The sequence below is a fragment of the Rhinoraja longicauda genome, chromosome 6 (assembly GCF_053455715.1).
Source record: "Rhinoraja longicauda isolate Sanriku21f chromosome 6, sRhiLon1.1, whole genome shotgun sequence".
Taxonomy (NCBI): Eukaryota; Metazoa; Chordata; class Chondrichthyes; order Rajiformes; family Arhynchobatidae; genus Rhinoraja; species Rhinoraja longicauda.
This window is the reverse complement of record NC_135958.1, coordinates 73,051,508-73,070,248: the sequence shown is the minus strand read 5'-3', so window position 1 is coordinate 73,070,248 and position 18,741 is coordinate 73,051,508. Positions and strand designations below refer to the sequence as shown.

The 18,741-nt window shown below is 37.2% G+C and overlaps 1 protein-coding gene across 1 annotated transcript in view; it reads left to right on the top strand.

The window, feature by feature from the left end:
* Positions 1 to 18,741, top strand: part of LOC144594596 (E3 ubiquitin-protein ligase rnf213-alpha-like) — a 117,918-nt gene extending 99,177 nt beyond the window's left edge. The window contains 17 exon segments of the mRNA XM_078401341.1: positions 229 to 474; positions 742 to 823; positions 917 to 951; positions 1,057 to 1,154; positions 2,415 to 2,568; positions 3,925 to 4,090; positions 4,215 to 4,306; positions 6,701 to 6,949; positions 7,253 to 7,385; positions 7,482 to 7,565; positions 10,093 to 10,276; positions 11,316 to 11,517; positions 12,063 to 12,140; positions 13,057 to 13,254; positions 14,421 to 14,510; positions 16,796 to 16,974; positions 18,160 to 18,741. Of these exon segments, the coding sequence (XP_078257467.1) occupies positions 229 to 474; positions 742 to 823; positions 917 to 951; positions 1,057 to 1,154; positions 2,415 to 2,568; positions 3,925 to 4,090; positions 4,215 to 4,306; positions 6,701 to 6,949; positions 7,253 to 7,385; positions 7,482 to 7,565; positions 10,093 to 10,276; positions 11,316 to 11,517; positions 12,063 to 12,140; positions 13,057 to 13,254; positions 14,421 to 14,510; positions 16,796 to 16,974; positions 18,160 to 18,313 (2,424 nt within the window). The 3' untranslated portion in view covers positions 18,314 to 18,741.

The window sequence follows — 18,741 nt, the reverse complement described above, 5'->3', positions numbered from 1 at the left end:
TTTTAATGCTAAAAATTACATTGGAGGCACAAGAAGCTGCAGATGCTGAATCGTAAAGTACTGAAATTACAATAGTAAGCATACTTCAGTTCAATCAGGAACTCTAGATTCCTGGATATATAAAAATGTCACTGCAATCTTCATTCTTTAGGATTTTGATTCTTTAACATTTTATTCTGTTCCATAGTTCGGCTTCCCAAGTGAATTTCATTGCTTATGTTTTTTCAGCAATGTGATGTTATTGCGAAGTACATTGAGGAAGAAAATCTTTTTCACTCTCCCATGTGTAAGAAGTTTGCCATCAGATTACTCAAGAATGACATTCCTGGACTTGAGATTAATCCAGGGTTAAATAGCCAGGAGAGGACAATTATCGAGATAATCATTCATGCAGCAGCTGTCATCTTGTTCAGTGAGAAAAATAGCATCCTGACTCCACTGCAGGATCTATCTTTCCAACCTGCTCTTATGGTGGTATGTTATTTGCTTATATCTTAAACATTTCAACAAGTGAACATTTTCAGTCTTTTTCTCCTGCTTGCCATGTTAAAAGTGAAAATAACTTGCAATATCTGGACTTCAGACATTTACATTTGACAAAAATGCAAATTGTTCTTTCAATTGTAAAAACTGCTGAAAATAAACTCTTGAATATCAAGAGTATAAATGAAAATATTTCTTCATGTATGAGAAAAACATTACAGCAAAATGAACTTACCCTTTTGTCAAATATACATTTAGAATACGTTCCTACCCACAATGCCTGAAGATATAACCATTGAAGCTAGAGGATGGGCTGCTTTACAGAATCTTGTATGGTATCGTAAGTAAAAAAAAATAGCCTTTTTGAGTGCATTTATCCATTTGAAAAATGTTCAATGTAATCATTGACAAATATATTTGTTTTTCTTGCCAGAATGCCCAAATGGACATCCTTGCCTTGTAGGAGAGGTAAATTAATATGCTCTATTTATTCTTATTTCTTTATAAACCGTCAAATATTTTCAATGCTTTAAATGCAAAGTGTGGTGTTGCATTTCTGGTTTCTAATTCTAGTGTGGTCAACCTGTGGAAACAGCCCATTGTCTTGAATGCAAAGCTCTAGTTGGAGGACGTGATCACAAAGGTGTTCCTGGATTTGCTTCAGCTGCTCCGTAAGAACATTTTCATTCTGGTCAGAAAAGAGTACTCTTGCATAAATCTAATCAAACTGTTACATACAAGCAATGCTTCTATCAAATGGATACTTGGAACCATTTAACATTTCTAAAATTAGCTTGTTTTTTTTAACCCAGTGAGGAAGATTATGACCTCTGATATTGGGTTTCGTTTAACAAATACCAAGTCATGCTCAAGCGTCCAGAAATATAAAATTAATATAATTGTGATAGGCATAGTTGAAGTCGTATGTAATTATTAGGTAGTTATTTATATGCAAATTTGTAAATATGTTTAAGAGACTAACTTCTCCCATAAACTTTCTCACGATTTCCAAACTGTACAGTAGATGCAAGACTGGAAATTTTATTACGTAGGATAATATTTTCTCTCTCGGTGTGAAAAATTTCATGGGAAAGCTGATTGTTATGTGGTAACTGTAACTGTGTTATCTCAAAGCAACTTTTCAAGACTCTTATTGCAGACCTCCCAAAACCTGCAGCCACAACAAGCAGAAAGGCAGCAGGTGCATTCAAATGCCACCATTATTTGCAAGTTCCCTCCAAGAAAGCACACTACGAACGATTTAGCTGTTCTTTCATCTTCATAATCTCTATTGTGCCTCTATTTAAGAAGGGCTGCAAAGAAAAGCCTGAGAAGTATAGAACAAGAAGCCAAAGATCAGTGGTAGAAATGTTTCTGGAGAGGATATTGAGGGATAAGCTATAGGGCCATTCTTTGGAAAGTGAACCAAAATGACCAGGCGTCATCACATAAAGTAATACATTAAAACATTCTTATATATTAATCTGATTCATTACTATTTTCCTACCTTCAGAACTATAATGCATGTCTATTAAAGATACCTTTTTAAAATTCACAGAGTTTGTAAGATAAAACTGAGATGAAAAAATGGGCAATAAATGCTAGTCTTCCAATGATGAATACATTTCATAAATAGTTTTTTTTAAGAAAAGGTGGACTGATTATTTTCCTAATTAATACAAAGTAGTCTTTTCAGTCAAAAACTTTCCTTCAACTAACTTGTTGACACACATGTTAGGTGTGGATGCCAAATTTGGGGATTCTAAGCCAGTGGTGGGAAGGAGTTGCTGATTCCAGCTCTTTGGATCAGCTGACAATGGGATTTGTTCAATTAAAAGATACATGACTGCACAGTATCCGATCTAACATGACTTTTATACATTTCTAATCTTTATGAAGGATGTATTAAAGCTAATTTATCTGATATTTAGGATGGACAGAACACAAACGGGACACATCTTAGGTGATCCCAGCAAAAGAGAAACAATCGTTGCTCCTGACAGACAAATGTCCTTGGTGTCATTTTTACTTGTGCGTCTGATGACACATGTGGCTATGTTTATAGGAACGATGGAGGATGTCAAGGTATTTCATTTATAAGGATTTGGTATTAGTAATCATGCATATCAGTTAAATGCATATGTTTCTTGACAAAATCTATTTTTTACACCGTTGTTAGTATTTTGTATAGACACTGGAGTGCTGGTTTTTGAAAAACCCTGCTTAAACATCAAAGTTGTATATTCTATACTCTGGATCTATTTTTCTTGACCTGTTTTACTTGAGTTTGACTTGATTGTGTTTTTGTATAGTATTATCTGATTTAATTGGGTACCATGCAAAACAAAGCTTTTCACTATAGCACGTGACAATACACATGATAATAATAAACCTCATGTTGACAATAAATAGAACAAACTTAAAGAAACGTTGAAGTAAATCAGAAATTGGTGACTGTTTTAATAAATGCCTACAAATTTTATAAAGGGGAGTAATATCTGGCACAGTCAGGAGATCCATAGCTTTACTAGCCTTGGAAAAGTTGATTTAGGAGTACGAGATGATTCATGTTTCCTGGTTGATGTTTCACTCGTTTTTAATTAAATATTTGCACATAGCTTTTCCAGTTAATGGTGCTGGATATTTTCTGATTGTAAAATATGATTAAAACTAAGAGCAGGTTGTTTCAGCATTGAAAGATTGCAAGAGATCCCATGTTTGACATCAGGATACATTAATAAATATAGATAAATGTAATTGTACATTCTGCCCTTTCATCAAACATTTACACATAAATTGAGAGAGCTGGATAGAGCTTTTAAGGATAGCGGAGTGAGGGGGTATGGGGAGAAGGCAGGAACGGGGTACTGATTGAGAGTGATCAGCCATGATCGCATTGAATGGCGGTGCTGGCTCGAAGGGCTGAATGGCCTACTCCTGCACCTATTGTCTATTGTCTATAGAAGAGAAACTGTACCATATTTGTGGCCCCTTGGCATTGCTGCTTGGTTCCATGACAAACCTAACAGTAGATAAAATTAAGCCTGAGGTAATATCATGTTTTACCATATAATGGATATTGCAAGTTATTCCATCTTCAGAATAAAGATTTTCATATGGTACAGTTTCTCTTCTGGTCACAATGAAGTGTAAATAATAGAATAATTAACTAAATAAGGCTAATGTACTGGATCTGGTATCGTACTCGAATTATCATAGATTTTTTAGATATAAATACCCACTTGTCTCAAAAAGAGTGACTATTTTGCACAGTTAGTTTGGGATTTTCTTTCAATATGGCACAATACCAATGTGCACAAATGTGAGTAGATTGCAAAAGTTTTAAAACATTGTACATCCTTAACTTGCACTCAAATTGCAAAATTATCTTAATATGTAAATTATTTTAATAATTTTTTTGTTCTACATTCTTTTTCATAGTCAATAGAACAAATTATACAACCACAAGTTCAAAATCCAAGGGACTTTCTCTGGTGTCATATCAAAAAAGACATAGAACAGCTCAGGAATTCACTGGCAAAGACTATTGATGAAACTACCATAGTTGTTCATCTCTTTCTCAGCCAACTCATTAATCAAAAGGAGCGTAAGTATCTGTGTTTAAATAAATGAGAAAAATAAGGTCAACAAGTACTAAGTAGAAGAACATATGTATTTTTATTTCTGTCACTAAAATTCTCCATCTACTTTTTAAAATATTATATTTCTAGTCCCTACATTACCAGGAAACCTGTCCACCAAGGCACAAAGGAAAAATTGGGAGAACTTTATTTCAAAAGAGGTGATAACTCCTGCAGTGGTGGTGAGATCTCATTTATTTCTGTTTTATTTATTAAAATAATATTTAAAATACATGCCTCTGGAAGAATACACAATACAATTTTTATTTTTAAGTTAAGTATTGCAACTATATTTTAGAATTCTGACTAACCTGAATATGCAAACCCTCTGCTCAGCAGTAGATTTTAAAAAGAGCAAATTCAAGTAGTTATTCAACTTCATTTGTTGACTTCCAACTTCAGATCAGAAAAGCCCAGCATATAATCACTTTTATTGATGGAGTATGCCATGGAAACAGGCGCTTTAGCCCAACTAGTCCATGCCAACCAAGACGCCAATCTGAGCCAGACATATTTGCCGATATTTAGCCAATATCCCTCTAAATCTTTTCTATCCATTCACCTATCCAAATGTCTTAAATGTTGTTATTGAACCTGCCCCGACCATTTCCTCTGGCAACTCATTCCACATACCCATTAGCCTCTGTGTAAAATAGTTGCCCTCAGGTCCCTTTGACCCCTTTTATCTTAAACCTCTGCACTATGGTTTCAGCTGATACAACTAATTCCCATTAATGTTTCTTTATATCTTTACACACTGGGTTACCTTAAGGTATGTTGCCTGGACCTAATGAGCACAAAGCAGAACACTTTTCTCAGGATGGTATTCCATTATGTGATTGAAACAATACACTTCTTTAACCTTCCAAGATTATGTAGTGATAAGCTTGCCAGCAGTCATGAATGCTGTTTCCCTCTCATCTACACAAATGACATGCCACATCATAGGATATTGTAATTTGATTCCAAGTTGCAACTTTTAAAAATTATATTGGTTAATCGGTATATCCAAAATTATTAGAACTTAGTTAAAAAGGGAAATGTGTACATTAAGAGATGCCCTTTATCTAACAACAAAAAATCTATAGGAAAAACTCTTGTTTAGCTTGCAACCCAACATATAAACATTGAATTCTCCAATTTTAGGAAACACCATCCCCCCCCCCCTATTTTCTCCCTCCCGCCCTTTCCTGTACCCCATCCCCATGCACTGTGGTGAGTATCGTTTCTCTCACAACCCAGCCCCACTTTCCCTTGTCCCCTCCTCCTGTCTTCTTCCACCTATATCCCTCCCTCTGTCTTTACATTTCACTCTCCTTATCTGACACCCTCTTGCCCCTTTTCATCTCTCGTCTTTGTCCACCCATCTGCCAATCAAACACTTCTCATCTGTACCAACCTATCACTTGCTAGGCTTTGTCCTACCCACCTCTTTTCCAGCTTTCTCCCCCCTACTGCAATCAGTCTGAAGAAGGGTCCAACCCGAAACTTCATCTATCCACATCCCCCAAAGATGCTGCCTGACCTGCTGAGTTACTCCAGCACACTGTGCACCTGCATTTGTTTGTGTATCTCTCATTTAAAAATATATATTCTGCTTGCACTTGCAAATATGCCAGTTCAGTTTAATACTGTGGTGCTTTCAGAGCATTGGTAATAACAAATTAAGATAATGCTGTGGTGATGAAGTAGATCAAGCTGAAATGTGGAAATGGAAACTGACACACAAGATTGAATGAAATTTTAAGCTTGCTCAGGAACAACACAGGAAATATATTTTTGTTTGCATCTTGAAAAATAGATTTAACAGGGGTTTCTCTTTATAATGTGAAAATTAATATTAATAGATTTTCCATGCAAGCAAAATAAAGCATTTTAATTTTTGAAAAATGTCTTTCTAATAATTTTTTTTTTTTTGCTCAACAATAATCAACATTTTATCTGCAAATATTTTGAAGATTTATCTTAATGTCAGAGCGATGAAGGAGTCGTGTAAGAAAATAAACATGACACTATTTAAAATTAACTCATTGGTGCAGTAGAGTATTACCAGAATGCTGCCTGCATTAGGGGGCATTAACTGCAAGGAAAGGTTAGACAAATTTCTAGCGTTTTCTTTAGAATGCAGGAGGTTAATAGAAAACTTAATAAAAGTACATAAAATTAAGAAGGGCATCGATAGGATAGACTATCAGAACCCTTTTCCCAGGATGGAAATGTCAGAGACTAGAGGGCAAAGCTTTAAAAGGGGCAAAATTTAAGAGATGCACAGAGAATGTTTTTTATACAAAGGGTGTTGGGTGCCTGAAATACACATTGTGAGTCGAAGGGCCTGTTCTGTGGTGTACTTTTCTATCTTCTAAGTTCTATTGGCCATAAAGCACTTTAGAATCCCTGAAAACATGAAAGAAACCATGTAACTGAACATTCCTTTTATTTTGTTCTATTTTCATTTCTATTTACTATTGGAAATATTTTTTTAAACAGTACATGAAAATTTGCATAAATGTACCTTTGAAGTGTGATTATTTTAATTACAGTATCATCAATTTACCTGTGAACATTTGTTTTAACAGAATCTGGACAGGAAGCTTGTGGATATTAACAGCCAGATAAGTCAAGATAAAAGAAGTGGTTCAGATTCTATTGTCAAAATTGTGTACAGTGACCCCCAAACATTCCTTACATTACCCAAAGGGGATACCTTGCATTGCTCTTCTATATGGGCATGTAGAAAGAGAATTTCTCCTGAACATTTGAGACATATAATGGAGAATAAGGAAGAGAAAGAAAATGTGCCAATCCTGCAGACATTCCTACAAAAGGTATGAATTGTTTTTTGATCTATATTCCAGTGAAATATTGTTTCTTGTATGTAAAGAGATAGTAGCTCCACATCTCTCTCACCTCGGTCATCCTACCTTTCACCCACACCATCCCTCTCACCTCTCCCCTCTCTCTTTTGCTCCCCCTCTTTTGTTCCCCCTCTCTCTTTCGCTCTCCCTCTCCCATTTGCTCCCTCTCTCTCTATTTCTTGCAACTATTTCTTGCATGTAAAAGGAATGAACTCTAACTTGGTGATGGTCTTCCTTAATATTTCAATAAACTCTCAATGATCTGATATGTAGGAAGTACAGTTGAGGCTGGTGAAGTACCTGCCAGAATTACTGGCGCTTCAGAATGACTTGACGAAACTATTTCAGAATACAACAGAGGTACCTAAGCAATCCGCTTCTGATTTTCTTCAAACCATCAACTCTGGTAATTACCTTTTACAGCATGGGATCAGATTAGATTTTTTTTGTTGGGTGGGAGAAACATTTGATGTTAATCCCACTTTTGCTTTGATGTCTTTAGAACCAATAAAGAGTACATTTACATCCCAAATCTCATGCTTTATCTCTGTGTGGAACCAGCTTCGAACGTTCCTCATTACTAATGGTAAGCATTACTTGTTATTAACTTCAAAACCTAATCAAAAATGTTTTTTAAATTTCCTGTATCACCAGATATATTACATGATTGCTAAATTCTCGATTAGGAAGTAAATAATCCTATACAGGTGAGACCAACATTTACCTACTGCTCCGTCTGTTGCATTTGTTGTCCTCGATATGGCCTCCTGTACATGGATGAGACCAAATGCGAATTAAGTGACCAATATGCTGAGCACCTGCACTCTGTCCGCCATAACTATCTAGAGCTCCCATTTGCAAGCCACTTTAATTCCCTTCCCTATTCCCCATTGACCTGTCTGACCTGAACTTCCACTGCCAGTGTGAAACCAAGAGCAAACTATAAAAACTTATTCCTCCAGGGCAGTCTAAAGCCCTTCAGCATGAACATTTAAATTCTCCAATTTCAGGTAACCCGCACCACTGTCTCTTTCTTGTTCCATCTGATCCACCAAAGTCCTCTCACACACATCCTTTCTTCTACCAACTGCCCAGCCCTCTGTCACCCAGTTTCTTTCCTTTCCTCCACCCATTCCATCTATCCATCACCCACAGACCTCCTGCTGGATCTCATATCCGCCCGACACCTTTCTCTTGTATGGGCCTGCTCTTCATCATCCTTATTGGATTCCATAATTTGCAATACTTTGTTGTCTCCATGATCATCTCCCAGCCTCTCTATATTTCTCTCCCCAACATGATTCCATCTACTAATCAACTTCCTCACATGGATCCATTTGTGACATGCCAACTCTTGCCACATCCTAGCCCTCGTCTCTTTATACTGGCTACCTCCCCTCAGTCCCAAAACATCCACTGTCTATTTTCGTCCACACTCTGGCATCTGCAGTCTCTTGTGTCTCCAATTCTACATAGAATATTGGGGCAGAAATTTTGATCAGCGTTGAACCACTTGCACTAACCTTTAATAGAGACATTCAAATCTATTAAAAACAATCCTCCCAAGGGGAACTTCGTAAACCACTTGGAGCAACTTGCACGATTCTCTGCTTGTGTAAAGAGTCCACAGACCCCAGTGAGATCTCATGAAATAGCCAAACAAACCGTGCTCACAAAATGGTGCAAGAAGGACATTTCAGATGCAGTTGTCAAATACCTCAGACCTCATGAGTGTTTTGAAATGTTCTTTTGACATTCAAAAACATTCCCAAAACTTAAAATACATTCCAATGATGCTTGAATACATAAATCAGTCTAAAACACTTGGAGGACAAATTTAAATTAGATTTTTCCATTAGAAATATAAACGGAAATATAGAAATAATTAAGATTTTTACATTAAAAACTTGTTTACAGATCTCTTCATATTAGAGGCTCTCTCAAGTCTTCTGTTCATTTCTAGATAAAGGGAAGAGGTAATTTATGTCTCCCCTATTCTAACACAGGGCTCTTCATTGAGTCCAAACTATAACAAGGGCAATTTCCCACCGCCATGCTGAACTCAGAGCGCATTGGCTAATCAGTGACAGTATCTTACAGATTTCCACATTTGCAAGGGCTACGGAAAAGCAGGGTCTGCTCTTGTCTCATCAGAGTAACATTTGTGACATATTCCCTCATAATCAAGACCATTCATCTTGAATGTGATGATATTGCAGAACGCATTTCTGAAGCTAACTATTAATAAGATATTCCTGATAATCTCAATGATCAAAACTTTGGTTGTTAGGTCATGTCTTGCCCCTGAACCCTAGCAATATTGCTCGAAACACTTTTAAAAGTTCAATACACCTAGAACGTAGATTTCTGTCATGTTGATTTCTCCGTTTGGACTTACTGGTCTATATGTATGATGGATATACCTAAACTGGAACATGTAATGGGGAGAAGAAAAAGAATAGAAATTAGTTTGAGACTGATTTTTTCCCCAAGCTGAATTTCCCACAGGGAAATGAATGAGCAATTTGTGTACAGCAACACAGCTTCTCAAACAGCATAATATGATAACAACTACCTCATTTGTATTTTGACTGTGTGCTAATATTATTTAAGGAACAAATACTAGATATGACAATTGTTTGACCTTCAACTTATGAGATCTTATTCCAGCCTTCTGCAAGCATACAGAAGATCTTGATTTAACTTCCTAGACTTATATATGATATTTCTAATGGTGCAGCACTTCCTTAACAGTGAATTAAATCAGATAGGATTTTGTGTTCTAAGTACCACTAAAATTTGAGTTGATGCCCTCTGATTCAGGCAGAATTGCTATCCATAAAGCCAGAATTGATTCTGATCTCTTTGGAGACTTATTGAAAGCTTACAAAGCCAGAGGAGGACTTGGCTTACACGTTGTGTGTTATTTGGGAGGTACCATTCCAAGCAGAAGCAGAATCTATAAGTAGAATATATAAATAAAACAGGTTGGCTCCTGAGGTCGACAACATTGTGAGTGGCAAGTAAAAAACACAAAAATGCAAGGTATATGTTTTGAGTATTTTCAGTTTTAATGGCAATGGGTTTACTTTGTTGCAAATCATAAATTACAGGTGAAATTAAGATTCCGGAAGAGCTTGGTGCTTTGGATTTGGACATGCAAAACTGCCAACTTGAGGTCCTGCTCCCTCGACGCCAAGGTCTTGGCTTGTGCTCTACTGCACTAGTTAGCTACCTCATAGCTCTTCAGAATGACTTTGTGTATACAGTGGAGAAGTATACTATTGAATCTACACCGTGAGTTCGTTGTTACATGCATTGGTGCTCTATTTTTAACTATTTATCCTACCATTCTTTTTTTTTTGGTTAATACCTGTGTTACCGTTCAACAATGTAAAATCAAAAATGTTCATTCTTCTAATTTGGCATAAGGCAAATGAACTTAGAAAATCATGAACCAAATGGAGAGAAAAGGAATTAGTTGACATCTGGATAGCTTTTTATTTAATGGCACCTCATCAGAACTTTTCAATTTCAGGCATGTTCAGATCATTAAAATGAATACTAATGTTAAAATAACTGACGTATTAGAAATCTGAAATAAAAAACAAAAAATGTTGAAACTACTCGGATCAATCTAAGTATATTGTGGAGAGAAATTCTTAACAGTTTAAAATAACTGAGCTTTTGTCAGTCTTTGTGAAGAAGAAGATCATTCTTGTATAGATGTAATCTTAGCATTACAGAAGAGATAGGATAATATATTCAATTTAGAATTAGAATTTTGAATGCCATGGGAGCGAGAAATTCTTAACAGTTTAAAATAACTGAGCTTTTGTCAGTCTTTGTGAAGAAGAAGATCATTCTTGTATAGATGTAATCTTAGCATTACAGAAGAGATAGGATAATATATTCAATTTAGAATTAGAATTTTGAATGCCATGGGAGCTTGCAATGATACAAGCTGTACAAAATGTAACTCTATATTGTGATTTAAAATTGAACGTAATTGTAAAGTTTTTGTTTAAAGACAAAAAGTGCTGAACAACTCAGCGGGTTAGGCAGCATCTCTGGAAGGCATGGATAGGCAAAATTTCAGGGCCCCTTCTCCTTATCCATGTCTTCCTGAGATGCTGCCTGACCCGTTGGGTTACTCCAGTACCTTGTGTCCTTTTCTTGTAAACCAGCATCCGCAGTTCCTTGTGTCTAAGTGAATTCTGTTGTCTCTTGTAACACATAGGTAAGATATATTGTCAAGACATAACCATTAATCAAACAAAAAAAGGTGTTTTTTTCAATCTGATGTGCCTTTAATCAAATTTTGTGGCCTTTGCAGATACTCAGTCAGTCCACAGGACGTATCCGACTTGCATGTAATCAGATATGAGGTTGAAAAGGACATCATTCCTCTCCTCTTGTCCAACTGTCAATATACAATGGAAAAGGGAAGCGAAATAGTGACAGAGTATGACTTCAAGAGAATTGAACAGCAACTGACCAACAGATTTTTAAAAGGAAAACCACTTATTCATTTAAAAGTAAGTCACCATTAATGAGAGTGGTGCCTTGTATTTAGTTTTGTAAATAAATCTGCACAAACTATCACCAACTATGAAAAAAAGGACTATAACAATGGAAGATCGACACAAAATGCTGGAATAATTCAGCGGGACATGCAACTACTCTGGAGAGAAGGAATGGGTGATGTTTCGGGTCGAGACCTTTCTTCCGATTGAGAGTCAGGGGAGAGGGAAACTAGAGATATATACGGGTAAGGCGTGAAAATGACAGATCAAAGCAGACTATGTTCAAGGAAATGTAGAATGGTTCATTGTTGGCTGAGGGAAAGGTGACAATAAGGCATACAAACAATAAAATGAATCAGGAGGACAGTAAAACTAGTCAGAGAACTAGGGTGGGGGAGGGACGGAGAGAGGGAAAGCAAGGGTTACTTGAAGTTAGAGAAATCAATATCATACCGCTGGGTTGTAAGCTGCTCAAGCGAAACATAATAATAGAACTTGTGAAGGATGTCAGTGCGGTGCTCCAAATGGTCATCTGTTTTTCCCCCCACATTTTTCAGGGAATACCTACGCTGATTTACAGACAAGACAGAAATTATGGAATTATCTTTCAAGATATCCAAAACAAAATTCCTCAGGTATTTTAGTTTGATCTTTTAAATGCTGTATGTTTGTAAGTAAATTTTGCACATGAATACACGTAGAAAATACTGCATTCATTCTGCTGGAGAAATTAAAGTTTCAGGCTATTCAACTTGCTTCAGAATGTAAAAAATATAGTTAACACGCAAATACAGAGCCCAGGGAAGAGGATATGAGGGAGGAAAGAACAGTGTGGATGATGATGCAAGACGAAAGAGAAGAAATAAGTTGGAAAAAAACATCAATGAAAACCAGATTAAATAATACATCATCACACTGGAACCCCTTTCTTCCCCTCCCAAATAAAAGATGCAGAGGGATAATTCAATTGATAACAGTTCCTTGATGTAAGTATCACCAATGATTTGTCCTTGTCCAACCATATTATGCCACAGCCAAGAAAGCTCCTCAGAAGATGAAGGAAATTTGGCACGCCTTCAAAGACTCTTACCAATTTCTTTTGATGCACCATAGAAAGCTTCCTATCCAGTTGCATTTGGTTTGACAACAGCTCTACATCAAATTACAAGAGTTGCAGATGCAGCCAGTACATCTTTCAAACCAGTCTCCCCCTCCCATTGATATTATCGACACTCCTGTAAGCTAAGGGCGTAATCTGATCTCCCAATTTACCTTGAGACATCCTTTGCACGATTCTTAAATTTTTCTCCGTAGCTGTAACACTATATCTGTTAATTTTGTTATCTGTTAACTTTCTGTTAATTTTTCTCTACATGATCTGTTGCACTTGTGTGGGATTTGATAGCATGATTTGACTGGATAGCACACTAAGCAGAATCTTTCACTGTATCTCTGTACACATGACAATAATACCAAGCATTTAACCCTTCGTAATGTTCTACAAGTCGGTCATCATTTTTAACTCGTGCTTGCTAATGCTTTTCCTCTTAGGAATCACTGCCAATCTCTGTTATTAATGTCATAAGTGGTAAACTTCAGTCATACAGTGAAGTATGCGAAGCATTCACTGCTGTGGAAGTCACTTCAGGATTTTTGGCCATGTCAGGAGGAGACCCTGATCTAAAACTGGTTGTCTATTTGACAGAAGTATTGCAAATGGAAGCTCAGACCTCACCTCATGTAATGGAAGTGAGTATATATTTATCCTATTTGCATTACAAATTGCAGCATTAATCTAGTGATTTTGTGTTTTGAGATCATTGTAAATTATTCTCATATATACCTTACAAATAAAGGTTCAAGATGACAATGATGTGTATAAAAATCTATCTATTCACATGGATTCTTAGTGGTGTCTGGTGAATTGTCAACTTGTCTCTATTGATAGAACTCTTTTGAGTCAGAGCTTATAGATCCAAGTTCTGCTCCATGAGACAAGTACACAATTTACACATACATGTCAAGTACAAGGGACCAGTAGGGTTTTGTGTTAAGGTTTTTTGATCAACAATAAACAGTTTCTTTAGATTCCATGACAAAATAGTGCAGATGTTGACAACAACATGCTTCCTGTCTTCAGATGACCTGGTTAAATCTTAACATCTGAAGCAAGTAATCGGAAAAGTTTAGGGGGATATGGGCCAAATGCAAGCAAATTAGACTGTTTCCGGCTGTATAAACTCTTTGTCTCTGTCTCTCTGGTGCTGATATATTCATCCAACACCAGCAAAAAAATGATTAACTGGTTATTCATCTAATTTCTGGCATGCGATATTACCACAGAGCGATTGTCTTCTGTGTTTGGCCACAAAATAGTGATGGTGCATCAAATTGATGAATGATAAGGTCCTACATTTCAAAATTTAATGCCCATCTTTATTAGATCTAACAATGATATGTGCTGCTGTGATTTCTAAAAAGATCCCTATTTGAAAATCAAAGTTCTTTTTTAGTAAGGATTTTCTACATTAAGTGGACAGTTTAAGATTTCAATAGCAAGTGAGTCTGATATTTGATTTTTAAAAAATCTTTTAATATCAAAGTATGGTTTTGGAGTTAATAGATTCTCTGCACTAATAAATAAGTGCCCTCCCCGAACCAATGATACTATATGGACACATATAGAACATCGGAATGAATTCTGCCCTCAGATTCACCTATAATGGGCCTTTTTCTGTCCTCCCTGGTGACAAAATTGAGAATACCACCTCACAAAATCCATAATTCCAGGAGAGAATCAATTGTCTTCCTGTGGGATCTAATGTGCTTGTGTTTCAAAATGAAGCACCATCAACCCCACATGTCATGAACAATTATTTTTGTACATTATGTTTTTTTCTGTTATTTTATTCTAGACATTGAGACGATGCAACTTGAAGCACATCCAAGCACTCTGGCAACTCCTCTCTTCAAGAAAATCCGAATGTTCACTTATTTTGAATAGGGTATGAATAATTTGTTTATTGGTTTGAATGTGTGGTTAGTGTTTATATACATCACATTTATTACCCTTTCTTGTTCCTCAAAAAACAGCGATTGACTTCCTCCTTGAAATTCTATATTTCTTGATTTTCCATCTTTGGAAGTCCAAATATTTTTGCCCATTGGCATTGAGAAACTGGCAACAAATAGTGAAATGGGATCACGTAGAATTACAAATGCTGAAATCTTGAGCATAATACAAAGTGCTGGAGGAGCTCGACAGGCCAAGCAACATCTCTGGAATACATGGGTAGGCGATGCTTCGGGAAGAAGGGTCCGGATCAAAAAAATTGCCTATCCATGTTCTCCAGAGATGCTGCCTGACCCCCTGAGTTCCTCCAGCACTTTGTGTTTTCTTTGCTTAGTAAAATGGGATGTTGTGAGAGTTGAACAGGAATATGCAAATGGTTTTCCTATATCTTTGCCAACAACATCTTTCTTGAAGAAAGAGGAAGTAGGCTTTGGTCAACGCTTTAGAAATGCTTGCTGTAGATAAATTGCATGGATTAATTCTGAGTTCAGTGACAGTGTTTTTTTTTAAAATGAACTCTTGGATGCTTTGGGCCTTTCTGGGCATTTCCACTGCTCATCGATCAATATATTAGTGAATTTACATAATTTTAAATGGCTGCAGATATTTACTTATTCTTCTTATATAGTGAATCATAGTTCACATTTTAAACTATGAGTGAAGCAGTCAACATTAATATAATGATGGTCATAAAACTGATAGGTTACGGAGCAGCTTCATCTGCATAATAAGTAGCAGAGTTATTTACAGTGATTCTACTTCTCTACAAGGTGTTTTTCTGCAGCGATTATGTGAATTGATTTAAATCTCAGCTCTCTATCTTGTTTCAAAATATGCAAATGACTATTCTGGACTAAGCTGGAGTCACAGACAGATGCTCGATGGCTTTGGTAGGGGTTTCACCTCCTACAAGGTGAAACTGGGTAGCATAAGTGGCAATGACACGTCACTTCTGGATGAGCTCAATGCATTTTATGCATGCTCTGAAAGGAAGAACAATGACACATTTGTACGAGTGCTCACAGCCCTTGACAAACCTGGGATCGCAGTCTCTGCGGCCGGTCTTTCAAGAGGGTGAATAACAGCGTGCCAGGCCGAGTGCTAAAGACCTACACGGACCAACTGACTGGAGTATTTAAGGACGTCTTCATATTCTCGCTTCTGTGGGTGAGGTTTCCACCTACTTTAAAAAGGCATCTATCGTACCCGTGCCCAAGAAATGCACTGTGACCTGCCTCAATGACTGCCTCAAATGCACCATGACCTCCAGTGGCACTTACATCCACCATAATGAAGTGCATTGAAAGGTTGGTTGGTTATGGCACAAATCAAGACCCGGAGCTGCTTCAAATTGCCTGTCCCCACAACAGGTCAACTGCAAATGTTATTTCACTGGCCCCCCACTCTGCTCTGAATCTTCTGGATTACAGGAACAAATACTGTATATCAGGCTGCCGTTCACTGACTGCAGCTTGGCGTTCAACACTATCATCCCCTCCAAACATCACCAAGCTCCAAGGCCTGGGTCTCTGTACCCCTCACTGCAACAGGATCCTGTTTCCTCATCAGCAGATCTCAATCAGCGTGGATCGGTAACATCTCACTGACTATCAACACAGGTGCTATCAACCTCAAGGCTGTTGCATAGCCCTCTGTTCTACTTTCTTCACACCCATGACTGTGTGGCTTAGCAAGCTCAAATGCCATCTATAAATTTGCCAATGACACAATGTTGTTGGCTGAATCATGGGTGGTGATGAGTCAGCATACAGGAGACAGATAGAACACCCTGGTTGAATGGTGCTGCAACAATAACCTCTCACTCATGTGATTGATAGGAATTCCTTACTCAATAGTGTGATAGATAGGAATTCCTTTTAAAGAGAGAAGAGAATATGCCCTGACTTTCATGCTGCAGGTTGCTAACACTATTGCAGGTTAATCAATCATAAAAGGTGTAAATTTATTATTTGACTGGGGGCAGTGTCATGGTCAAAGTCAGTTTCGCTATTAATTATTTAACACTTAAATATGTATGTTATCGTACATAATTATGAAAATGAATGAAAATATTATTCATATTTATTCAAATATTACATGGTGAGATACATTTAAATGTTGGTGTCGTTGTTGATTTTCTCTGAAGGAGAAATCTTTCCTGAGAACAGAGTGAAAAAGTCAACTATATTTGTCATTTTTTCTTGTGTCTGTTTCCAGGATCCTTTCTCAGGGATTAAAAATGAATATAAAAAGCACCTCTGTGAGGAAGGAAAGAAACAATTACGTTCCTTCTTTGTCCAAGCAAGTGTTGATACTTTCATACTGGAATTGCACGAGTTGCTGACTCTGAAATGTAAAAATGTTCAATCATCGGACTCTTTCAACCCAACTTGGAGGTAAGAGTACTTGTTATATAACACGTTCACATACAACCGCATCCTGCCAAACTCTAATTTAAAAGGTTAGTTTTTTAGTGCACAGCCTTGCCTCTCTGCTACAGTCCTACAATCCACCCACTTTGTATTTGGTCAATGGACAGATGTGTCGCTGGTTCAGCGAGCATTTATTACCCATCCCTAACTGACCCTGAGAAGCTTCCTGGACCATGATGATATGCCAGGTAATGAAAGGTTGTGCAAAATTAATAGACGTCTCGAGAGTAGATGATGTGGCAGTTCCCCTTGATGAAGAGGAGATGCAGTGGCTACAGGTACAAAAATCAATGAGAAGAGAAATAACAATGACATGAGGAAATGATTTTTTTAAATGTAGATTGTAGATTAAATATGGTGGGCAGGTTTTGTTGTGGCCATCCTGAGGGAAATTAATAAATATATGGTCAAGAGGTAACTTGGAAGGTTGTGGAGAAAGGACAGAGGGGTGAAACTCCTATGTTGCTGGTGTAAAGAGTCTGGATTTAAGTTGCAAGGAGAGGCAGGCCAGACTAGGAGTTTTTTCCCCGGGAGCAAAAGAGGCCAATGGGTGATCTTTGTAGAGGTTTATAAAATCATGAGGAACAGGGAGAAAGTGAAAGGCCACAGTTTCTTTTCCCCGAGGGTAGGCGAGTCTCAAAATGAGAGGGGAAAGATTTAAAAGTTATCCCAGGGGCAACATCTTCCACAGAGGGTGGCGTGTATAAGGAATGAGGTGCCACAGAAAGGGATAGAGGTGGGTGCAATTGCAATATTTAAAAGATACTCTGACAGGTACATGGAAAGGAAATGTTTGGAGGGATATGGACCAGACACAGGCAATTGGGACTAGTTTAGTTAGGCAACTTGGTCGGCATGGACAAATTGGGCCAAAATGCCAGTTTCCATGCTGTTTAACTCCATGACTGTGATACAGATGAGGCGAGTTTTTTTCTCAGTATCGGGAATCTTCAGAACTTTCTTCCTCAAAGATCAGTGGAAGCAGAATTTCTGGCATGGTCTTGATAATTCAAGTAACAAAAGTTTGAAATGATGCTGGGGAGAATGGTTTCAAAAAAAGGTTTTGATAATTGATGAGAAGGAAATGAGGATCCTCTGTATAATGGTTTAGAAAAAATACAACCATGATAACTCTGCTTGCTATTCCAGTTTGAAAATGTCGCTCGGATTTTTTATGGATGTGAAGGAAGTGGACAATCTGCCAGAACTTGAAGGCATTTTCCCAGAAACAATTTTGATGTCACAGAGTGTGGAAACCTGGAAAGCAGCCGTGGCTTTCAAACGGGGACAGTTTACAAGATAAATCTTAAGAGCTGAAAGCTTTGTCTCTCAGCAAGGATAGTTTAACTCTACTTAAAAATGGGACCATTCGAAAAAGGGGGGTACTTTCTGAAGAGATTGTAATCTACATATCAATGAAGTAATGATTTAGAGTACTTCCAGATGTAACCTGATTTACCTGGAGCTACCTTGAAGAGGGTGTTAGATGTTTACAGAAAACAAATTATGATAGTTATTGCTTACCTCTGTGCCTTAATGTTCAACCACTATAACCCATCAAGAAATAACTTTTTGCTCTGCACTGCATAAACATTTATATAAATATGAATGTTTTTATATATTTTTGATGCCATGATGAAAATAATGAAAAATTTCATCCATTTCTTCATAACTGCCTTTCTGCCGACCAAAACAAGCTGCTTAAAAAATCTAATATGAAACTAATTTGAA